The 25,835-nt window shown below is 42.9% G+C and overlaps 1 protein-coding gene across 1 annotated transcript; it reads left to right on the top strand.

Annotated features, from left to right (window-relative positions):
- The first annotated feature begins 1,603 nt into the window (after positions 1-1,603).
- Positions 1,604-25,015, top strand: UTP23 (UTP23 small subunit processome component). Its single transcript, XM_054019858.1, has 3 exons — positions 1,604-4,680; positions 21,167-21,341; positions 22,219-25,015. The coding sequence occupies exons 1-3, from the start codon at positions 4,493-4,495 to the stop codon at positions 22,597-22,599; spliced, it is 744 nt and encodes a 247-aa protein (XP_053875833.1). The 5' UTR covers positions 1,604-4,492; the 3' UTR covers positions 22,600-25,015.
- The last annotated feature ends 820 nt before the right edge of the window (positions 25,016-25,835 follow it).

Raw genomic sequence — 25,835 nt, 5'->3', positions numbered from 1 at the left:
ACCGTTCACTTTCATTTTTTTTAAACATCATCTTAATAACATTTTTAAACCTGTTCTTATCAAAACTTCCTAACTGTACAGGTAGTTAAGCACTAGAACAAATTACCTTGGGAGGTTGAGGAATCTCCATCATTGGAGGTTTTTAAGAAGGTTTTTCAGACAAAGACCTGTCAGGGATGATCTAGCTAATACTTAGTCTTGCCTCAGTGCAGGGGATTGAACAAGATGACCTATTGAGGTCTCTTCCAATCCTGTATTTCTATGATTGAGTGAAAAAACTACAAGATCAATTTCAATAACTTATAAAATTCCATTAACTTTAGGCTTTGGTGGCCAAAGCAGTAACAAGTATTGGAGATAGTACTGTACATAAAATTTGGATTTTAGGAGCCATTGGTACCTATGTTGAAAAGTAAACCTGGAGTCAGCACCTCCCATAGCTCCTTCCACTTTACTTGAAGAAAATAAAAACAAAGATTTTTATTGGATTTTTTTTCTCTGAAATGAGAAGAGGAAAGTAATAAGGTGCAGTGATAAAACAGTAGCCAAGATGGGAGCTGCAACAACATAAAAAAGCCCTGGAGACAAACATCAAATGCAATAAAGAAAATACAGGCCAGAATGTAAGCTTTCAGAAAGCTGTCTGCTTTCAGTTGTGCTCAGTCAGACAGCCTTTTAGTATTTGTTTGACTAAATGTGAAAGCAGCACTGTGAAAAATAATAGAGTACTTAATGGACAATATCATAATACGGTATTTCTAAAGATGAAGGAAATACCTTAATAGTATGGGCTGTTTTATCACTCAAGAAAAATTGTTTTCACTGCTCAACTCTATTGTCTCTCTCTCTTTTTCAGTAACAGATTTCAATTAGCTTTTATCTTTGTCTACCCTCTTTAAATTCAAGGTGTTTATGTTTAATTTTTTCATGTTAATGGATTATTTTCTATGGCAACTCAAACTGTCCAGCATAAATTTTCCAAAAGATGAAACTAAGGTGACATATTAGCAGTAAAAAATAAAAATAAAAAAAAAAACACACTTTATCCAGAATGTAGCTGATGGAAAAGAGGAACTTTTTAAAGTTAATTTTGGCCTGTAAAACAAACAAGATAACTGTATAAATTCACTGGGGATTCTTGAACAGTTCCTGAATCTTTCTGCATTGTCTGACAAATTCTGGAATTTTCCAGGAGCTGCACAGTGATAGAGAATGGACTGAAGACAAAATTCACCACTCCACTATGTACAGCAGAATAGACTCCATTATTCTGCTCCCACTAAATATGCAGATTTCTCACTGGAAGCGTGAAAGGAGAGCAGAATATCAGAGTTGAGTCTGCTGCATGACTCAGAAGTATTTTGCCCATAAAATTCAGTTCTGATCTTAGATACAATCACCAGCCAAATTCACCACTAGTGAAAATATGTTCCTCTTCAATCAGGTACTACATCTTCTGATTTTTCAAGGCACATACGCTATCATGTGTCTGAGATCACAGCTGAGATTGAAGAGGAGAGTGAAGGGAAACAGAAAGAAAACACATATTCCAGAAAATATTGTTTCATGCTTTCTTAAATTTATTATCTGAATATATATATATATATATAGAAAAATTATTCATGTTACCAGAAAACATATGAAGTTGGATTTATCACTGAGCACCTTTGTAGTGCTGTGACAGTTCTCAGGGTACCCAGGACTCAGAGTGTTGTGTGTGTCTATTCATAGATAGGGCAAACCCGTATCTTGTTGTAATGTTCCTTTTTCATCTCCAAGTGGTTTAGATTGTTTGCAGTTCTCTCTGATGGTTTTCCATTAATTGCTTTAGGATGAACAACTGAACCTTGCAGTACATCACCACCTAACCAGATAGGGGTGACAACTGCCTCCTGCTTGAATGGGTCACTGAGACATCATATCCCCTGGGACTAACTTTTACTCCAGGAACGTAAAGCATACTTTTAACATAATTATATTATTCTTTAAATATCCATACATATAGCCACAATGATTATGAGTCCTGATAAATTGCAAACTTTCTGTAGATACCTTACATCAGGAGTGGCAACCTTCAGCACGCAGCCCATCAGAATAATCTGCTGACAGGCCACGAGACATTTTGTTTACATTGACCGTCCGCAGGCACAGCCCCCATCTTAATTTTTAAAAATCTTTGCAATGTGAAAGACCTACACAAATAATAGGAGGAATTGACTAACTGATTTTAGAAGGAAAACAGTGAATCTGTCTATACACAAAGTACTGTCCAACACAACAAAAAACCAAACTGCAAAAAAGAGGCAAATATTTATTTTCTCCCATCTGTTACAGTATTAAAAGTTACTCTTCTCTGAAGTAAAGATGACAGGCTCTGGTAATCCATTCTTCTGTAACTTCCAGACCAGACCTCTGGACATGCTCAACATACTGACCAGAAGGGCTATACAAAAGCTGCAAATGGTCTGTGATGATGCAGTTCCCACCTACATTGGAGAGAGAAACTGGAGAGAGCACATCATCATAACAGTATACCGCACTCTGCAATGGCTCCAATCCAATTGCAGATGATGTTTCTGATCTTCAGAGTCCCTGTCTGGATCTTATTTATCTGTATCACTTGACTACAATAGCAATCATTGTGGGTTCTGCTGAGTAGCTGATGGTTCCCAGGATCAAATGTGCACTGGCAAAGTCTATTTCTACCAAAGAGATCATCATCACACTCACCCCATTACTAAAATGACCTAAGAGCAACTTGTTTGCAGTGTTGTAGCTGTGTTGGTCCCAGGATATTAGAGAAAGGTGGGTGCAGTAATATCTTTCACAGGATCAACCTCTCTTGGTGAAAGAGCAAACAGTACTATGCACTAACTAGCAGTCATCTCCCTTTTCCTGCCTGCATTACAGTTGTCCCTGGCAGAGAGACATCCCCCACTGTTTTTGCTCTAGGAAGCAGGTGTACTTCGTTATCATTTATCTATTGGGAAAACATCACTTTCACCTATTTACCTAATATACAGACATTCAGTTCAGCTTTCCTAATTGCCAAATGGCTAATGTTCACAACTCCTCTGGCAAACAAGCAGGAATTCCTTAAATGTAATCTTCCATCCTAACCTTTCTTAATGAGTTATCTTCCAATATTAAATAGAAAACTCCTCTGTTTCAATGTGTCATTGCAAAAGGAGGCAAAGCTTACATAAGAACTTTGAATATAAAACATTTTTTTGTAATGTAATTTTGGGTTAATTTTGTGCAATTGAAGGAATGTTGTATGGACCACAACCAAGCAAGTGGACAGACAACACACAAACTTCTCTAAAGCAGCTCTGCAAATGTACAGCACCCATGCTAATGCTATGCTAGGATTCTCTGGAACTGGAACTATCAGTGATGCTAAATTGGGCAAAATTGTCTAGTGTTTTTCTGATGTGGACAAAGGCTGACTAAGGGCTAAAATGAGACCACAGAACTCATGACACTTGTGAACCAATCAGGATTTGAAACCAGGTTTTGTAAAGGCAAAAGGGTAGCTAAAAGAACAATTAATGAGACCATTAAAACTAGGGAGTGAGGGGAAAACTCATCCCTTCCAAGCACAGAAAACATTTATGTGACATGTGGTAGAGCAGTTCCTCATCAGATAGCTGTGGTCTTGCTGAGCTCCTGAGAGCATATGGTGCTCAGCCTTTGCTAGGGTTAAGATAGGATGTGACAAGTGCTTGGTCCCTGCATGGATGTGAGTGAAAATTTGCATGGACGTGAGAGAAATTTTCAATTTTCCATTAGGAAAACTGAAATGATGGTCCCCAGGCCACCTGCCTGCAGCACTCTTATCAATTTCACCTTCTCCTTGCAGGCAGAAAACTTCCATTTCAGTTCTTCCCGAAGACATCGTTTTGGAATTTCTCTCCAGCCAAAAAATTTTGAGGTTTTTATTTTTTGTCCCGATTTGGGATGACAATTTTTCTTAAGCTTTGAAACGTTCAGCAGACCGAACCTTGTGTTTTCCTCCCAGCGGGGCTGGAGACAGTAGCGTGGACTCAGGCCGGGGATGGTGAGGGTGACGAGGGCCGGCCCCTCACTGGCCCGGGACGAAGGAGGGGCGGGTGAGGGTCCCAATCGGCTCTCGCGGGGGTGGGGGTGACGCACGCCTGAATCTCATTGGCGGTCAGCGCTCGGCTCTGGGGCAGCAGCGCAGGCGCAGAGGCAAGCATGAGCCCATGCCTCGCCCCGCACGGGACCGCGTGCTGGTGACGAGGTGAACGGGTCACGCGCGCACCAACGGGCGTGGCTCGGCTTCGCAGTCTCGTTCCGACTCTCAAAGCACACGTCATTACCCACGCCCCTCGCTAGACGCTCCGCCCTCTACCCCACCTCCTGCTGTGCACATGCCTGTGGGTTTCCGGATCCGGGGCAGCCAACCACCACCGTTTAGTTCCGGGTGCGCAGGCGCTGTGGCCGTTGCCCAGGCCGCTCCGCTCTCGCTATGAAGATCACGCGGCAGAAACATGCCAAGAAATATATGAGCTTCTACAAGTACAACTTCGGCTTCCGGGAGCCCTTCCAGGTGCTGCTGGACGGGACTTTCTGCCAGGCCGCGCTACGCAACAAGATCCAGATCCGCGACCAGCTGCCCGGCTACCTGGCCGGGGCCACGCAGCTCTGCACCACCCGGTCAGTGACTGCGCGGGGGCGGTGCACTGCTGTCACGTGACCAGACGGACGTCTGTGCGCGCGCGCTTGGTGGATGCCGTTACCGCGTCCCTGGCGGGCGCGCGCCCAACGTCTGCCTCATATGCCCGCCCCGGAGGAGGCGCGAAGTGAACTGATAGCCAGGCCCCGGGGGGGGCTCTCCAGGGGATTCACCACTCGGTGACCCTGCCGGTGCGGGCGGGGCTGTGCACGGGAGCAGCTGCCTAGGGCCCAGGGAGACGGCGGCGGCTGAGAGCGGCCCGGAGAGTCTCCCTCTGCGCTCCCCCTTCTGTGCGGGGTCCGCCCGCTGAGCGCTCCTTGGTCCCCGCAGAGCCAGCGTATTCTTCCCCCACTGAGGGCAGGGCTCAGGCAGCCTTGTGAGCTGGTGGGCCCCAGGCTGCGCACAGCCTCGCCACCCCATCAATGAGTCTCAGGCGCTGCGCCAGGCTGAGGTGTCCCCAGAGAAGGTTTTGGAACAAATTGATAAACCGTAATAAGTGCCCAGGGCCAGACGTGAGTCACCCAAGGGTTCTGAAGGACCCGAGCTTGCTTGTTGTGCAACTTATCGCTTAAACCAGCCTCTGCACCAGCTGACTGGAGGGTTGTTAAGGTAGCACCAATGTTTAAAATAGTCTTCAAAGGTGATCCTGGCAGTTGCAGGCCTCTTAATCGAACTTCAGTATCAGGCAAATTGGCTGAAACTATAATGGAGATCAGAATTGTCAAACACATAGATGGACATGATTTGTTGGGGAAGAGTCAACATGGCTTTTGTAACAGGAAATCATACCCCACCAATCTATTAGAATTCATTGGGTGGGGGGTCAGCAAAAGTGGACAAGGTTTATCCATTTGCTATAGTGATTGTGGACTATCAGAGAGTCTTTGACAAGTACCCTCAGCAAAGGATCTTAAGCCAAGGTCATCTCATGGTTCAGTAACTGGTTAAAAGATTATTTAGATAATGACATAGAGAGTACACTTATAAAGTTTGCAGAGGATACCAACCTGGGAGGGGTTGCAAGTGGTTTGGAGGATAGGATTACAATTTTAAATGCGCTCTGGACAAACTGAAGAAATGGACTGAAGTAAATAGGATGGAATTCAATAAGGACAAATGCAAAGTACTCCAATTAGGAAGGAACAATGAGTTGTACACATACAAAATGGGAAATGACTGCCTAGGAAGGAGTACTGTGGAAAGGGATCTGGGGGGTCATAGTCGATCACAAGCTAAATGAGTCAGCAGTGTAACGCAGTTGCAAAAAAAGCAAAAGTAATTCTGGGATGTATTAGCAAGAGTATTGTAAGCAAGACACGAGAAGTAATTCTTCCACTCTACTCCGCGCTGATTAGGCCTCAACTGAAGTATTGTGTCCAGTTCTGGGCACCACATTTCAGGAAAGATGTGGACAAATTGGGGGGGGAAAGTCCAGAGAAGAGCAACAAAAATGATTAAAGGTCTAGGAAACATGACATATGAGGGAAGATTGAAAAAACTGGGTTTGTTTAGTCTGCAAAAGAGAAGACTAAGGGGGGCCAGAACAGTTTTCAAGTACTTAAAAGGTTGTTACAAGGAGGAGGGAGAAAAAATGTTCTTAACCTCTGAGGATAGGACAAGAAGCAATGGGCTTAAATTGCAGCAAGGGCGGTTTAGGTTGGACATTAGGAGAAACTTCCTGTCAGGGTGGTTAAGCACTGGAATAAATTGTGTAGGGAAGTGGTGGAATCTTCGTTATTGGGGGTTTTTAAGAGCAGGATGGACAAACACCTGTCAGGGATGGTCTAGATAATACTTAGTCCTGCCTTGGGTGCAAGGGAATGGACTAGATGACATCTTGAGGTTCCTTCCAGTTCTGTGACTCTAAGATAGGAAACAAAGGGTAGGAGTAAATGATCAATTTTCACAGTGGAGAGAAATAAGTAGTTGTACATATCCCTGAGGGACACTAGAACCAGAGCCATTGAACATGTTGCCAGCACAGAGTGCCCGAGGACAGCAACAGCGGGTTCATTGCCCGGTGTGCTTCGCGTCAATAAACACACCAGGTGGAGAAGCAAACAAAGTTTATTTGAGATCTCAAAGCTGTGCAAGGAGACTGGGACATCTCAAATCAAGCACACTAACAGAAACAGTTTTTTTTCTTTTATACATTTTGCAGTTAAGCCTCATCCCCCCCCCCCCTTCCCCCTCTAGCCCGCCCTTTCTCCCCCCCGTTCCTCCCTCTACGTGTCCCGTCCCTGGTAATAGTTGCTAAGCAAATAACGATTACATTTAAGCAGTTAAGTCATTTTTGGCAGCTAGAAGCCTAGCTTGTTAGTAACTTCTTTAAACCGTTATCTTGTCCTTTTTCCCTTCAGCCAGAAACATGCAGGCCTTATTATTACCACTTGATACCGATGTGAGCAGGAGGTTGCACACAGATAACTGGTTGCTTACGTATTCCAATTGCACCTGGCTTTTGAGGTTGATTAGAGTTTAAACATGGAAGGATAGAGTTTGGTTCACTTAGGCCTAGTGCAGGAAGGCTTCATTGACACTTAGTGGCCTTCCACCCTCCCGAGTTACCTAGGGTGATGGTGATACCTAGTGACGTCAACAAACATATTCATAAATTATCTTGAAAAGGGGGTTAACAGTGAGGTGGCAAAGTTTGTAGATAGTACAAAACTACTCAAGATAGTTAAGTCCAAAGCAGATTGTGAAAGGTTACAAATGGATCTCATAAAACTGGGTGATTGGGCAACACACTGGCAAGTGAAATTCAGTGTAGATAAATGCAAAGTAATTCACATTGACAAACAATCCTAATTATATATACAAAATGATGGGGTCTAAATTAGCTGTTACCACTCAAGAAATAAATCTTGGAGTCATTGTGGATAGTTCTCTGAAAACATCTGCTTGATGTGCAGCAGGAGTCAAAAACTGACAATGGTTAGGAACCATTAAGAAAGGGATAGATAATAAGACAGAAAATATCATAATGCCACTATATAAATCAATTTTATGCCCGCACCTAGAATACTGCGTGCAGTTCTCATTGCCCCATCTCAAAAGAGAGAGATTAGAATTGGAAAAAGTACAGAGAATGCAACAAAAATTATTCAGGGTATGGAACAGCTTCCATATGAGGAGAGATTAAAAAGACTGGGACTGTTCAAATTCGAAAAGAGACAAGTAAAGGGGAATAATATAGAGAGTATAAAATCATGAATGGTGTGAAGAAATGGGAAGTGTTATTTATCTAACACACAAACCAGGGGTCACCCAATTAAATTAATAGGCAGCAAATTTAAAACAAGCATAAAGAAGTACTTCAGACAATGCCCAGTTAACACTGGAACCCGTTGCCAGGGAATGTTATGAAGGCCAAAAATATAACTGGATTCAAAAGAGAATTAGTAAATTCATGGATGGGTTTAGGGTTTTTGGAACCCAAAGCAGTGGTAATTTGATTAGTGGGTTTTTTTTGTTTGTTTGTTTTTTTAAGGCAGTGGTAGGAATAAATTGTGAACATAGATTGTTTTTAAAAAACAGAGAACCAAAAAAGAGCCACCATGGTGTCGGAGAAAAACTGAGTTCTCACTGTTTTTGTTTAGGTGCAGCAAGTCAGACGCTTTATTAACTCTCACATGTGCAGAGGAGAGAGCAAGTAGGTCTCTCTCTGGTAACTAATTACAGCAAGCATTTATACCTTTCATTACAGAAATAATGAGGGACAGCTGCATTTTGTTTATACATAGGCCATCTTAATATCTCATTTCCTTACTTGTTTTGACTCTTGCCTACATACAATTAGTTTCTATACCTTATCTACACAAGGTCTTCTACACCTTATCTATACTGAGGTCACAATGACTTCTTACACAGCTCTTTCTCACCCGTCTCACACAATCCTCACACAATCCTGGCTTCTACAAATCTCGCGTTATCAGGGTTATCAGGGTCACAGCTAGCTTGACTCTTGCTAACAAAGACTGTCTCTTGCTAACGAAGCCTGACTCTTGCTAACAACCATCATGCATTGCAGTTCCCTTCTGTCAGTTCTTTTCTCTGCTTCCACAACCCCCCCCTTTTGTACTTCTAGTACAACAAACATTCTCAAATCTCTATTTGCATCAAGTCCTGGACTTCAGATTCTAAATTAGATGCTTCAACCTTTGGGGTTTTGATTGGATGCAATGATAATGCATGATTAGCATGAACATGAAAGGTATTACTATTATTACGTCTTTTACAACAACAGTAACATAATCCTAAACTAACTAATAACAATACAAGCAATAACATTCCCCTAGCAATACTATAATGGGGTTGTTGTACAGCCTTTGTCATAAAGACCAATACATCATATTTCGTACATAAGGTAGATACTCTATAAGCAGTGTGAAAGGCATACTTTTCTACTTGATATACATTTTGAAGCATGTGAATTTGCCCTTGTACCTCAGAGATTTTCTGAATCTCAGGTAACAATGAAAGCAAATTTTGAAATCTATCAGATAGTAAGCTAGTCCAATTAAAGGGTATCTGGAACCTAAGGGCTACTTGAAAAACTCTATCTGCAGGCCAGTAAATGATATGATTGCCTGCAGTGGTAGTGAGATTAAAATGTATGTCTTGGGATATGGTGTCATTAACATACACACAGCTATCATTAGCTTGGAAGAGTAAGTGTCCTGTCAGGGTAGTTCCTTGTCCCCTACCCTCCCAGCAAACGTAGTCATAGACAGTGACAACTTCTCCTGGCTTCAGTTTACGTGTACACTGAAGCTGTGGGGGTTCTAATGGCCAGAATGTCCACAGGTTACCTAACCCCATCCAAATGTCAGGTGTAATCCTAGGAGCACTAACTAAAAATCGATTGGGCATACCAGGTGGTCTAATTTCCCAGATGTCTCAATGAATTACCCAATCCCATATGCATCCTCCCCATGGACCCGGCAGGATACAGTATGTGGGAGCCCACACCCCCTGTACCGGTCCATATGCTTGGAAGGAGCACTGAGAACGTCCACACTTCCACCCAGAAAGTTTCCAAGTATGTCTCCATGGCCACAGGTCAGATGGCACTCCTGACGTGTCTGTAAGGGCAGTGGGCCAAGCCTGGTGCTCTAGATCATTCCGAATGGCCATTAGCTGGTCATTCAAGAAATCCTGAATCTCTGAGCATGCTAGATCCCACTGCAATGCCTTCCCAGCCTCAGTGATATTCAATACCATCTCTGTCAGTAACTTCTGGGTCATAAAACTAAGGGCGGAGATAACATGTAACTCGCCAACTCCAGCCTGTACCTGGGTTAGTTGTGCTCCAGAAACAAGGCCTATGGCCTTCTCTAGTTGGCCCAATTTCTCATCATTGGAATGTGTAGTACTGTTTGTATCTGGATAAGTTACAGTGGTGGTGGCAAGGGTCAAGGGACTAGTGGTAGGTGTAGTCTTTGTGGTGGCAAGGCGTTTTTGATATTTATCATCTGAAAGCCAATTAGGGAGGGCAGTGCATCCTGAAGGTACCTGTCCATAAGCACAAAGCCCTGATCCTGGAAAGAATCCACCCCACCACTGGACCCCACATTCCCAGGAATGTTCCCCACAGTTCCCTCTTTGCCAATAAACAATACTTCGTTTCTTCCACCAGGGCCAGTTCTTAATGTCTTTTGTAGTTAGAAAGTTCTGGACTTTGGTGGTTTCAGCAGAGCGAGTGTTTCTTCTTTTCTTCTTCAAAAACAGTTGTGATTCACCACAGTGCAGGGGAGAGGTTACTAGCACTTCACCCTGTACTGGTGTGGTTCCTGTAAAAGAATTCAAAGGCACAGTAGATCTGTCAGTGGACAAGGGAGAGGTTACTAGCACTTCACCTTGTCCTCTTTCCCTGCTGTCCAGGAGGCACAGCAGAGTTAGCAGGAGAAATAGGCTGATCAGCAGCTGGAGAATCCTCTCCAGGCGGAGGGGTCTTTTTGCAGTGCGAAGCATGGGTCCAGGTGGGCAGTCCTTGGCACTTCACAGCAGTGTTAGTGGTTAACAGGACTTGGAAAGGGCCTTTCCAGCGTGGAGCCAAGGCAGTCTTTCGCTGATGGACCTTTATGTAGACCCAGTCTCCTGGTTCCAGCGAGTGGCAGGGCTGCACAGGATCCTTGGGTAGTGCTTCTTTCACCTGTGTATAGAAAGACTTAACACATTTCATTAGTGTCTGACAATACTTAAGCATTGTGTCATCCATTAAATGAATGTCCATCTGAGCTAGGGTCAGTGGGGGCGCAGTTGGTAGTCTCATCGGGCGCCCTGTCAGAATCTCATGAGGGCTGAGTCCAGTCTTTCGATTGGGAGTGGCCCTCATACTCATTAGTGCCAGAGGAAGGGCATCTGGCCACTTCAAGTTTGTTTCAGCACAAATCTTGGCCAGTTTATTTTTCAGAATTCCATTCTGGCGTTCCACTGTCCCAGCAGACTGCGGATGGTGGGGACAGTGAAGGTTGTGTTGAGTCTGCAAAGCTGCACATAACTCCTTTACAATCTGTCCAGTAAAATGAGTTCCACGGTCACTGTTGATACTCACAGGGATGCCAAATCGTGAAACTTCTGCTTAAAGATTTTGTACCACAACAGTCCTGGCATCTGCTTTCCTGCAGGGAAAAGCTTCAACCCAATTTGAAAATACATCCACCAAAACCAATACATATTCATAGCCACAACATTTAGACAGTTGAATAAAATCAATCTGAATATTTACAAAAGGTCCCCAAGGGGGAGGGTGAGCTGCCTGCCTAACTTTAACAGCTTTACCAATGTTATGCTGCTGACAAATCACACATTGTTGACAGTAGTGATGTGCAATGACTGGGAACCCGAACGCACACCAATCTCGGTTAACCGCAGCAACCGTCCCCCCTTTGCTCACGTGAGCCATTCCGTGGTATACACGAGCAAGATAGGGCATTAGCATCTTTGGTGCAACCAGGCGACCAGCTGGGGCACGCCAAAGATGATCAGGGTGTAGAATACAGCCATTAGCACTCCATAAACGTTTCTCAGCTGCCGGTGCTGCTTCCTGGATCTTGGCCAGATCCTCAAGGGAGGCTAGTGGAGGCTGTTCAATCAAAGCACAAGTATATTCAGCCTGAGGTGCAGAAAGGGCCGCTGCTTTGGCTGCAGAGTCTGCCAAAGCATTTCCACGGGTAACTTCATCATGAGGGGTCTGGTGAGCTGTACATTTCACGACAGCTATAGCTTTGGGCAATAAAAGAGCATCTAAAAGAGCAGAGACATACAGACTGTTCTTAATAGGAGAACCAGTGGATGTAAGAAAACCTCTATACTTCCAGAGCAACCCATAATCATGTACCACTCCAAAAGCATAACGAGAGTCTGTATAGATTGTAACTGCTTGATCCTGAGCGAGAATGCAGGCTCGAGTTAAAGCCACAAGTTCGGCCACTTGAGCAGAAAACACAGTAGGAAGGAAAGCACTTTCAATAACAGCATGTGCAGAGAACACACAGCATAACCAGCAACCAATTTGCCCTTAGAATCTCGCGAGCACGAACCACGAACCATCTACAAAGTAAATAAGATCAGGATTTTGCAAAGGCACATCTAGTAAATCATCTCTTGGACGAGAGAGAACCGATGTCACAGACACACAGTCATGTGGGTCTCCATCTTCGGGCCCAGGCAACAAGGAGGCAGGATTTAGAACAGGGCAACGAGCCAAAGTAATATGAGATGAAGACAACAAGACAAGCTCATATTTTGTAAGACGAGAAGTGGATAGATGCTGTGTCTTAGATTTTAACAAGAGAGCAGCCACAGCATGAGGGACAGCAACAATCAAAGGAGATCCTAAGACAATAGATTCAGATACCTGTACAGCAAGAGCTGCTGCAGCTACAGCACGCAGGCAAGGGGGAAATCCAGCTGCCACAGCGTCTAGGGCAGTACTGTAATAAGCAATGGGACGGTGTTTGTCTCCGTGCCTTTGCGTTAATACAGCCAAAGCAATCCCATTACGCTCATGACAGAAAAGAGTGAATGGTTTAGCATAATCAGGAAGTCCCAGGGCTGGTGCACTGGACAGACTTTGCTTGATAGCAACAAAAGCTTGTTCAGCCTCTGGAGACCAAGGAAGAGGCTCAGGGGTACCTGACTTAGTCAGATCCTGTAAGGGTTTAATCATTGTTGCATAGCCTAAAATCCATTGTCTACAGTACCCAGTCATGCCAAGAAAAGTACGCATTTGAGAAATAGTTCCAGGCCTCTTAAAGGAACCTGGAGTGCATGTGCCACACTTCTAGTAAGATAATGGGTACTTTCCTCAGAGGGATTAGAATCAGGGGAGCTACTGGGAGGCTCAGAATCACCTCTTTGTGGTGAAGAGGAGGCTTCTCTCCCAGGGGAAGAGAGAACAATGTGTGCAGCTGATACATGCGGTGGTGAAACTGGCACTGCCGGGTGAGATTCGTTAGCAGACCCAGGTTGTGCAGGGGGAGGAGGCAGCACGGGCTGCTGCTGCTGCTGAATGTTACTGAAGAAATCTAAAATATCCTCAGCAGTTTCCTCCTCACGGTCAGATCTAACTAATTGGGGATAAAGGGGAGCAGAAGGAATTGCTTGAACGGGATTAGGATACACAGGAGCTGAAGGAATCACCCTAGGGGGAAGACAGCTGGATGCCTTGCATTTAAGCTGTAAATGTTGCACTTGAGCTTTTAACTTTTCCTGGGAGTCTTTTAGACTCCGCACTCGAGACTCGTGGAGTCTCTTTGTTGCTTCCTCCCACCAACAGACAAATTGCTCCCACTGTGTATCAGAGGCTTTTGGTGAAGCCAGAGTTTCTTTAAGGTATTTAAGTTTGTCTAAATCAAAGGTACCTTCTAGTGGACATTGTTTAGATGGATTAGCACGCGTGTAAAGATTCCAACTATTTAAATACCTGCAGGTTTTCGGACCATAATGTACGTACATGAAATAAGCTGGGGTACCCTTAGGGGGTGAAAGGGAAGACTTAGACTGTCCCCCACCCATTTTCCAATCACACACTCAAAGGGGAAGGATGCTCTGTCCGCGCTAGCGGCTCATAAACTAAGGATCTCTCCCTACAGGGTATTCACACAGGAGTGACTAACGAGGATAGCCATGACCCCCTACACCTCCCTTCAGCAAAGAGCGTCGGCTAATCTCAGAGAGAAAGCGCCGCTTACTCTGTTGCATCCAGTGAGATGGTCAGACTGTCAGTGGCTCACACGGAGAGGAAAAGGGGAGGGAAGATGGGTGCACACACTCCTAGACCCAGGTAGCCTCCTCGCCGGACGATGCCAGGCCGAGTCAACCTACATGGGTCGGATCTCCTAAAGATCCTCTAGTTACCGGGCTTGCGTTAGAGTAGTTCTGGTCACGAGCCAAAAGACTTCGCAGAGTACTCTGGGCGTCTTCCGGTAACACTCAATTCACACTGTGTACACACACACACACACACACACACTACACACACTACACACACCAACATACCAAGGCCTTCTACCAGGTACTACTCCTGAGTACCTCCAGGTACTATTCCCAAGTACCTTGATGCATCACTTGAGGCGGTAAAAACCCCTCTTGAGGCAGTAACAACTCCTCAATACAGGTGCAAACCCTATGCACCTAGCATATGCTTACAGGGGGCGGCAAACAATTCCCCTATTACGCCGCTCAGCATTTGACCTTGCTGCACAGTCAATAAGTTCGGATGGCGTGAGCCCAACAGGGGCAGACAGCCCCACGGACAGTCCTCCTCCGACACCCCAATAGAGATTTCAAAAGGTCTCTTACCTCTATTGTGGCGCCATGGGGTTCGAAGGGGAACGATCCGTAGCAGCTGCCGTTGCCTCAGTGGGCGTTGCCATCCCGGACGAGCCCCCAAATTGTCGGAGAAAAACTGAGTTCTCACTGTTTTTGTTTAGGTGCAGCAAGTCAGACGCTTTATTAACTCTCACATGTGCAGAGGAGAGAGCAAGTAGGTCTCTCTCTGGTAACTAATTACAGCAAGCATTTATACCTTTCATTACAGAAATAATGAGGGACAGCTGCATTTTGTTTATACATAGGCCATCTTAATATCTCATTTCCTTACTTGTTTTGACTCTTGCCTACATACAATTAGTTTCTATACCTTATCTACACAAGGTCTTCTACACCTTATCTATACTGAGGTCACAATGACTTCTTACACAGCTCTTTCTCACCCGTCTCACACAATCCTCACACAATCCTGGCTTCTACAAATCTCGCGTTATCAGGGTTATCAGGGTCACAGCTAGCTTGACTCTTGCTAACAAAGACTGTCTCTTGCTAACGAAGCCTGACTCTTGCTAACAACCATCATGCATTGCAGTTCCCTTCTACGAAGCCTGACTCTTGCTAACAACCATCATGCATTGCAGTTCCCTTCTGTCAGTTCTTTTCTCTGCTTCCACAATGGCTAAACAAGAAATTAAAGAAGCGGTGAGAGGAAAAAAGGTATCCTTTAAAAAGTGGAAGCTAAATCCTAGTGAGGAAAATAGAAAGGAGCATAAACTCTGGCAAATAAAGTGCAAAAATATAATTAGGAAGGCCAAAAAGGAATTTGAAGAACAGCTAGCCAAAGACTCAACAAAATTTTTGCTATTACTTTTTAAGTACATCAGAAGCAGGAAGACTGCTAAACAACCAGTGGGGCCACTGGACGATCAAGATGCTAAAGGAGCACTCAAGGACAATAAGGCCATTGCGGAGAAACTAAATTAATTCTTTGCATTGGTCTTCACGGTTGAGGATTTGAGGGAGATTCCCAAACCTGAGCCATTCTTTTCAGGTCACAAATCTGAGGAACTGTCCCAGATTGAGATGTCATTAGAGGAGGTTTTGGAACAAATTGATAAACTAAACAGTAATAAGTCACCAGGACCAGATGGTATTCACCCAAGAGTTCTGAAGGAACTCAAATGTGAAATTGAAGGAGTACTAATTGTCGTCTGTAGCCCATCATTTAAATCAGCTTTTGTACCAAATGACTGGAGGATAGCTAATGTGACACCAATTTTTAAAAAGGGCTCCAGAGGTGGCCCTGGCAATTACATGCCGGTAAGCCTGACTTCAGTGGCCAAACTGGTTGAAACTATAGTAAAGAACAAAATTGTCAGATACATAGATAAACATAATTTGTTGGTGAATAGTCAACATGGTTTTTGTAAAGGGAAGTCATGCCTCGTCAATTTACTAGAATTCTTTGAGGGGGTCACCAAGCATGTGGACAAGGGGGATCCAGTGGATATAGTATACTTCGATTTTCAGAAAGCCTTTGACAAGGTCCCTCACCAAAGGCTCTTAAGCAAAGTAAGCAGTCATGGGATAAGAGGGAAGGTTCTCTCATGGATCAGTAAGTGATTAAAAGATAGGAAACAAAGGGTGGGAATAAATACATCTCTACCCAGATATAACACTGTCCTCGGGAGCCAAAAAATCTTATCGTGTTATAGGTGAAACCGCTTTATATTGAACTTGCTTTGATCTGCCGGAGTGCGTAGCCCGCCCCCCCGGAGCACTGCTTTACCACGTTGTATCTGAATTCGTGTTATATCGTGTCGCGTTATATCGAGGTAGAGATCTAGTCAGGTTTCAGAATGGAGACAGGTAAATAGTAGTGTCCCCCAAGGACACTGGGGCCAGTCGTATTCAACATATTCATAAATGATCGGGAAAGAGGGGCAAATAGTGAGGTGGCAAAATTTGATGATACAAGATAGTTAAGTCCCAGACAGACTACGCAGAACTACAAAAGTATCTCTCAAAACTGGTGACTGTGCAACAAAATGGCAGATGAAATTCAATGTTGATCAATGCAAAGTAATGCACATTGGAAAACATAATCCCAACTATGCATATAAAATGATGGGTCTAAATTAGGTGTTACCACTCAAGAAAGAGATCTTGGAGTCATTGTGCATAGTTCTCTGATAACATCCACTCAATGTGCAGCGGCAGTCAAAAAAGTAAACAGAATGTTAGGAATCATTAAGAAAAGGATAGATAATAAGACAGAAAATATCATATTGCCTCTATATGAATCCTTAATTACTGTGTGCAGATGTGGTCACCCCATCTCAAAAAAGATATATTGGACTTTTAAAAGGTTCAGAAAAGGGAAACAAAAATTATTAGGTGTATGGAACAGCTGCCGTAGGAGGAGAGATTAATAAGACTGGGACTTTTCAGTTTGGAAAAGAGATGACAAAGGGGGGATTATGATAGACGTCTATAAAATCATGACTGGTGTGGATAAAGTAAATAAGGAAGTGCTATTTACTCCTCCTTATAACACAAGAACTAGGGATCGCCAAATGAAATTAATAGGCAGCAGGTTTAAAACAAACAAAAGAAAGTATTTCTTCACCCAATGCACAGTCAACTTGTGGAACTCCTTGCCAGAGGATGTTGTGAAGGCCAAGACAATAGCAGGGTTCAAAAAAGAACTAGATAAATTCATGGAGGATAGGTCTATCAATGGCTGTTAGCCTGGATGGGCAGGGCTGGTGTTCCTAGCCTCTGTTTGCCAGAAGCTGGGAATGTGCAACACGGGATGGATCACTTGATGATTATCTGTTCTGTTCATTCCCTCTGGGGCACCTAACATTGGCCACTGTTGGAAGACAGGATACGGGGCTGGATGGACCTTTGGTCTGACCCAGTATTGCCGTTCTTATGTTTGATATATGATTGGCATAAATAAGAGTGCTTTTAACTAGAACTACTTTTATATTAGGTTTTAAGTGAGCGCGTGCACACGCTATAGCAGTAGAGTTAGAGAATTTTAAACATTTATATTTAGTCAAAGTCTAGAATGGTTTCGAGGAATCAGCAACCACCTTTCTGGGGGCCATCCTTCTGTCCAGTTGCTGGGGAGTTTAAAGGTGCCAGATTTTTGCCCAAAGAAAAGCTTTCTTGGAGTGCTTTAAAGTTTTTGTTTTGTTTTTGTTGCCTAATTTTTTATAGCTAAATTAAAACACATGAATTATAGTGACTCCTGGTGGGTCATCATGGTAACCCCTGGTCGGTTACCAATTTTTTTAGTTTTAGCAACCTACTTATTTTTTATTAAACCATTTTTAGTTATTATAACAATAAAACTTACATATCAGAGACACTTAACCAACGTCAGCTGTCTAAACATTCCTTCCATTCTTATGGTACATTAACTCTGTCCCATTCTGATTAGAAAAATTGCAAACGTGCAGCTGTGTGGCCTTGCCTTTCAGGGCGTAAGATTATTCCTAACTCTATGGTATTTGGTTTTCAGCTAGCAGTGGCTGACTGAAGTACTGTCAAGTTCTGGGGTTACACACAGGAATGTCAAATTCTGGGAGTTCCAGGTTCATCAATGGCTATTAGCCAAAATGGTCAGGGATGCAACACCATGTTCTGGATCTCTTTAAACCTGTGACTGCTAGAAAGTGGGTCTAGGCAACTTAGGGTGGATTACTTGATAAATTGCCCAGTTCTGCTCACTCCCTCTGAAGCATCTGGCACTGTCCACTGTCAAAAGACAGGATACTGGGCTCGAGGGACCATTGGTCTGACCCAGGATGGCCATACTTGTGTTCTTATGACCTGATTCCAACCAGCTTCCCCACAGTGAAACTGCCAAGAAGCAGGTCAACTCCCCTTGGGATGGAACTGTGTGCTTGGAGAGGTACTTGGAGTAGGGGTTTTGCTCGGAGAGATGACTCCCCCTTTTTCCCCAGCAGCCACATGGTGCAGCAATGGTAAAATAGTGGCAACCTCTGCTATTTCCCATGGCATCCGTGACCGGGGGCAAGAGGAGGTAAGGAGAGAAAGCCGATCCCGTCCAGCAGCGCCAGTATTGGGTGTTGGTGCCCCCAAGCTGGCCTCAGGAAGAGCACTCTGCTTCCCCAGTATCTGGGAAGGATGGTGGGCTTCTCACCAGGCATTGCCCTGAGTCAGTGGAGCTTCTCTACCTTTCCCTATTGTCCTTTGACCAGCAGGTTCAGACCTCTGGATATTGGGCATCTGATGAAAGTCTCATTGAGTGAGAGGGTTGGGCAGGTTGATGGGATAAATTAGTAAAAAGGAAGATGGATGTATATATGAGAATAGGAAATGTGTCAGAGAAAAGGAGATGCAGTAAGTAGGACTGATAGAATTGTGTTTGTAAGTTTATTCTTATTTACCAGCAGTGAATTCAGCCACCTGTGCTGCTGGTTAAATACTGTTCAATGAATATATTAGGCAACAAATACTGATGAAATTAATTGAATATGATATTTTAAATGTTTTTCCCTCTTTAATCAGCCCTAATAATAAGTTACATATTTTGAAATAGTCCTATAGAAAGTTTATTGCAATTATGTTACAATTAAATCTAGTACTCACCTAGTGCACAGCTTGTTTTATTTCTTTAGGCTGAGATTTTCAAATATCTTAACTTGAAATTCAGTGGTATTTGGGGAACTAACTCGGCACCCTTTGAAAATCCTATCCTGAGACTTCAGAGGGCATAGCTTTGGAGATAAGGCCTCAAGGGCATGGTAACACATGTTTTTCACCCTGCTTACTTTCAAGGATGGAATCATGTTTTAGCCATGTTGAGGAACTACGTGTAACCTTAGTCATTTTCATATTCCAATAGTTATTTCAACAGCAGAACTTCCTGAGCTTCATCAGGCAGAAGAGCCCCTGACTTATTGTGATATTGCCAGGGTTCAATGCAAGATATGATGTACAATGGTAGTTGCGTGGGTGACTTTAATAATTAAAAAAAAAAAAGGCATCATAGTTGCTTTGAAAAGGAAGTAAGTATAATGAACAAAAAGGGGTTGAGTTTTGATCCCTGGGTAGTGGATTTTTTTGGTTTGTCCCAGCCCATATTTGCTTTCAACCTAGAGCACCTGTTCCAAAAAGAATCCTTTAGTTTGCAAGCTGGTGGAACTGCAGACAAACAACTGCCTCTTACATTGATACATATCTGTCCTAACCTCCTTTCCTTCCTCTTTATTGCAAATAATTCAGCAGTGACAGTCATGTAGCTCAGAGCAGGTCAACCTAGATTTTAGCATTGTGCTGAGTAGAAGTAGTTTGGCATATTCCATCTCTTCACCTCCAGAATAGTTTCTGCCATCCCTGGAAAAACACTTCACTTTGAAAGCAGTGATTCAGTTTACATTCATTTGATAGATCCTTTCATGTTCCCCATGTCCACAGAGTTGAAATCTACCACCTTTTCACCATCGTTATCTGCTTTCTTCAATTTCACTTCATTTTTTAACCATGTGCAGTGGGAAAATGTTGATCTTGTAAAATATATATAATTAGTATATCATTGTACATAACAATGGCAGCACAGAAACCAAAGACCAAGCTAACCGGCAGCATTATTAATTGGTTTTGTTCCATCATGCCGCTTTGCTTCAGGATTGCTTTGTTAGCTGAAATAGATGCACTCTTAAAATTTTCTGAAAGAGTATGCAGTGAACTTTTGGGGTATGAGAGAAAACAAAAAGGAGTTCTTTTTTCTTAATTGTATAACTTGAATGGATCAGAGCATTGCCCTAGCAATGGTGTAATTATGGTTGAAATGGCATTATCGTTCTAAGATGTGAATATGACTATCCACATATACCCATCTCAATACACATGTCTCTGAAGAAACCCCAGCTAGCATTGCAGGGCTCTAGACCCTTCCCAAGCCCTGTCAAGCCGTCTGTACTTTATAGAGGCCCTGACTTGCATCGCCCCACATGCCCCTTTAATATGTAAATCCCAGAGAATGTTTCCGCTGAGTACCTGTAGTCGCAAACCTGCAAAATAGTAATCAAATTGATTGCACATCAGACATCCCAGTGCCTGTTTTTCTGTGTCATGCCATTCAGAGTTGAGATCTCATAGCAACTCAGTGGTCATACACATTAAGGCATAAATTAACACCACATGCAGTAAATAAAGCAGTTGGCACCACTGCATATTATTTTGCTTTAGTTGTATTATGGTAGTGCTCTGTGTGCTAGGTGATGTCTAAACGTATAGGAAGAGGCAGTCCTCTACTCAAAGGGCTCACAGTCTTTATAGTGGCCATAATTGTATTGACATACATTTTTGAATGTGGTAATATATTTGTATAGCAATTGAAGCAGTTGTATAACCATAAATAAGAGTATGAGGAGTTGACACTGCCATTGAATTGTCCCTATTTAATATTTTAAATGTTACTGGTCAGTCTTGTTTAGAACAGTTGAACATTTGCTGAAATGAGATAAACTGTTATTTCGTTCAGATTATTGGGCACTGTGTGACAAGCATAGAGCCTGATCAGATAATGTTCAGCTATAATCAGACATGTTTGAGAATTCAAAATTTAAAATATCTTTGCAGTTGTATGCAACAGTTGTGCAAGTAGTTATTTTTCTCTAGTAAATCAGTCTTATTTTTGCTCTTTAGATGTGTTCTAAAAGAATTGGAGTCATTGGGGAAGGAACTTTATGGAGCAAAGCTAATTGCCCAAAGATTTCAAGTTCGAAACTGTTCCCACTTCAAAGATCCAGTGAGTGGCTCAGCATGTCTATTGTCCATGATTGAAGAGGGTAATCCTCATCACTATTTCGTTGCTACGCAGGTAATACATTTTGAAATAAAGTTAAGCCATATTTCCTAAATCTATTCTCTGATTCCTAAGTATCAGGAATTCTGTCAACTATGAACATGAGATTTATATGGTTTATTGGGACTAAATGTATAAGACTTGCATGCCCAAGACAAGTAACTTTACATGCAAATTACAAAATGGGAAAATTGTAGGTTGCACGCAAAGTTACCAGTTTTGTCAGCGCAAGTGAATGATTAGCTGTTACTGTAGTCAGTTCCCTAAAACAGAATGACAGTTTTAAGGAAACCAGCAGCGGATGTGATTTTTGCATGATGAGTGGGAACAGAAAGATTGTATGTGCCCTGATTGCATGTCCATCAGTCTGTGTTAGCATTGGTTTAACATACTGTAATTTTTATTAAAATGTTAACCTGGAAATTTGGAATAGCTTTTGGTTCATCTCTTTTAAATAGAAAATGATATTTAAACTGGCAAGTGCTGTTGAAACCTGTGTGCAGATAAGACATTGTAATTAAGTCTATTATTGTGACTTTATGTGCATTCACTAGCACTTTTATTTTTTGAATTTGAATCTGCTTTATATTCTGCATTATGTGAAAATAAGATGGTTTGCTAGAATTTTATATAGCATCTTCTATTAGAACACTTACCTCTTTTGCAGATTACTGGGGCAGTTACCTGTTTACCTGTTCTAAACACTTTTTTTTTCTGTCCACAAAGGTAGGAGGTAAATTTCCATCATCTTTATTCCTGATAGTGAAAGGGAGGTATACTCTGACTTGTTTTATAGAATGTATCTGTCTAATCTTTGTTTCAAAAGCAGTTGCATTTGAATTGAAGGTTTGATCCATTCCAAAATATTGACTGATGTGTTTGATTTTTACAGGACCAGGATTTGGCAACAAAAGTGAAGAAAAAGGCTGGAGTTCCTCTTCTCTTTATTATTCAGAACACTATGGTGCTGGACAAACCTTCTCCGAAATCACTGGCATTTGTTCAAGCCATGCAGGCAAATCAGCTTGTTCCAGAGCACCAGAAGCAAAGTATTGAGCATCTTAAAGAAGAACAGGGACTAGTAAAGGAGTCTGAAAACAGAAGAAAACGTAAGAGGGCAGGTGGCCCCAATCCTCTCAGCTGCCTGAAGAAAAAGAAAAAAGGGCAGGAGACCCAACAGCCTTCCGCTGCTAAGAAGAAACGAAAAAGAAAACGAAACCGGGATAAATCAGAAGCAAAGGCAGTGTCTGTGCAGCTGAGTGTGAAAGCATAAAGCCGCCCATATAAACCTTACTGGACTTGAATACAGCTTGGACTTTGTGCAAAGAAAAAAAATTCTTACAATTCTAATATGAAAATAAAAGTGTTTATTTTTATGAAATATTATATTCTTCATTATAACTTTCACCACCTTTGTATATATCATCCCAATAGTATAACTTGCTCTTTATTAATCAGATAATTACAAAACCTTTTTTCCCCCTATAACCACAAGTCTGCCCTCACTGAGCAATTGGAGAGCTGTTATGTTGCAAAATCTGGTATCTGGAGTGCCCCAAGTAGTGTGACTTTTTTTTATTATTATTAATTTCTCTGTGCACAGGACTGCTCTCACATGAACAAATGGTATATATTATTCCTAGCCCTGCCTTAGTTGGGATCCTAAGGAGGGAAGTATAAATGAGTTATAAATTTTCCTGTAAGGTGTTGTAACAGGATCTCCTCAAACTGCATCAGACCGTGCCTGTATTTCCCACTCTCATGTAGGTCAGTGTCCAATTTTCAGGACCGTGCCTCAGTAAAGCTTCTAATGTCAGTATTCATTGCTTTTTCTGTGGGATACATTTATTGTTGAAAATCAAATCCAGTTCAAGTTAAATCAAGATGGACAAACTACCTGGATCCTCCTGAGGCCTCTGCCTCAGAGGGCTGCTACCTATGCAGGATGTATACCCCCTGCTAGGTCTTCCACCTGGCTAGTGTGGCTAGTTTCCTTCCAGGTCTTTTCCCTGACCCAGCATCTCCTGCAGGAGACTTTCCTACTCCTTGCACCTCTCCCCTCAGTTGAGCTGCTCGTTGGTCTCTTTATCTCACCACTTGGGAGGCAGCTAGTTAGTTACAGGTTATGCCCAGCTCCCTTCAAGGGGTCAATCCACCTTTTGACAGTTTTCCTATACAGCACTAGTGCCTGAATAGGTCACTTAGGCAAAGGAGAAATGGTAGGAGCAAGTGTGCAACTTGGTCATGCTGAAACATAGTGCCACACAACAATAGAAGTGAGGTTGTTCATAGTACGGCACCTCCAGGCCGGAGCTGTGAAACACTTGGCTAGTTGGCAGTGGTGACGGCTGTATCTTTTTCTGCAGTCTGCCTCAGCCATCTTGTAAGATTATAAACAAAATAAAATCAGGCTGCTGAGGGAGCTTGAAAAAAACATAATAGGGCACTTCTGCATCTGTTTCCTGCACAAGTTTGCCTGGGCAAGGAGACATGGAGACAGTAAAGTGAAACTGACAAGAAGTCTATTGTGTAGATCCTGTCATGCAGTGAAGAAGGATGCACTATAATATGTAGATGGAAATTGTGTTTTTTTTTGTTTTTTTTTTAAATCTGTTCAGAATGCTTCTGCCCAACCACAGTGTAATTTCTATAAAGAGGGAAAACTTAAAACCAGTTAAGGGTGCTAAAGGGAACACTCCCTTCCTCCACACACTTAGAGGTGATCTAAGCTATCAATTTTAAATGTATTTTAGCCCCCACACATCACATTCACTAGTTTACTGGCAAAGTCTCATCTGTAGATAAAATGTACTTTCCTATACAATAACGCCATTTCTCACAGTTGCAAAACTTCTGCAATATTACCATGGCTGTTAGAAAGCTGTACAGGTGTAGTATATAAATGTGTTTTCCCACAGGGAAGTATGAGGACAGAATTAAGTTTTTGTGTTATAAGTGCACTTGTTGCCTGTTACTTGATAAAGTGCCTCAAAAGTGGTAATAACTCTCATGGCCTTGTGGGACTTTGACCCCTTCCTTCTGTAGTTCCCTAGGGATTTCAGAAGGTTTATAGAAATTTCCCACAACCCCACTGCTCATGAGAGAAATGCCAGGAAATGTGGGATAAATACTTAGCGTACAATACAACTACAATGATGGACTATGGTAGATGTGGCCCAAAACTGCCTCTAACAGCATGGCTTCACCACACCATTCAATTCTACATTGATACAGGACATAACCACCCTGTGCAGTGACTGCTGAAGAATGGAGCAGCATGGTAGCTTTGATACTAATGGTGAAAAAGCCATGCCTGCAGAAAGTAGTGTAGTTACAAATTGGGATGTAACAGTTAAGTCACACCAATCATTCTGCCCCTCTGCCTAGCAGTAGTTAGTGTCCTTTCAATGATGAGGAGTCTGGGTATCTTCTCAATGTGACTTGTGTGTTCATGCTCTTCACACCAGTCCTTTTACAGAGGCTGTCACAAGCAGCACCAAGGCAATCACCTCTAAATGATTAATCCAGAGCCAATGCCTGATCGCTAGGAAGTAACTGCCCAGAGAATTGACTCTAGTTAGATTAAAGCAGACAGCAAGCTTGATGTGTGCAACAGCTTCCCCTCAAAGAGTCTGCGTCACTAACCTAACAGCACTACACCATTTCTTCAAAGACTAAAGCTCTGAGACTAAGAAAAAATTGGTAAGACTGTAACAATGCCATCTCTTGACTCCCACCATAACAATATTAAAGCTAATTATTTTCATGGTGTCTCCTTAGTATCATCTTTTTCATCCAACTTAGCACTGTTTCTGCCATAGGGAAGTTGCAGGTTGGGGTTGAAAATGGATGTGCAGCATTAGAGAGCCTGGGTTAGCTTCACAAAGGGAGCTTTAGGCACTTTGCCACCCAATGAAATCCACAATCTGAGTTAGGTGCCCAGGATCCCTATACAATGCAATGGGGGGAGTTAGGTGTCTTAAGAATGGGATTCATAAATGCCAGTAGGCTGAGCAGAGAGCTGTGTAAACTAGCCAATAGGAAAAGCTGAGGAGAGAGTTATGGCCTAAGCCCCACCCCTGAAAGGTAGCTACTCACCTACTGCCACACCTCTGACCCCTCTCCTGGAGTTGGAGGAAGTGCCTTGTTTATAACTTTTATCCCAGTGGTTAAAACACTCCCACAGGATGTGGGGAGACCAGGGTTTGATTCCACACTCTGCCTGATGTAGAGACGTGATTTGAAGCAGGTCACTCTCAGGGTAGGTCTAAGCTATCGCTCTAGTTGATCTAACTTACATCACTCAGGAGTGGGACAAAGCTTTCCCTCTCCCCCAGCAACACAAGTTTTGTACTGTCTACACCAGCGCTATGTCAGTGGGAGATGCTCTCCCACCAACATAGCTTATGCTTCTCACTGAGTTTGAATAATTATGCCTATGGACGAGCACTCTACTGTCGGCATAGCACGTAGTGTATACTTGCCCTCAGTCTCTCCTTTTTAAGCTGT

This window comes from Malaclemys terrapin, chromosome 2 (assembly GCF_027887155.1).
Source record: "Malaclemys terrapin pileata isolate rMalTer1 chromosome 2, rMalTer1.hap1, whole genome shotgun sequence".
Classification (NCBI taxonomy): domain Eukaryota; kingdom Metazoa; phylum Chordata; order Testudines; family Emydidae; genus Malaclemys; species Malaclemys terrapin.
The sequence above is the reverse complement of the archived record's forward strand: the minus strand, read 5'-3'. Positions and strand labels throughout refer to the sequence as shown.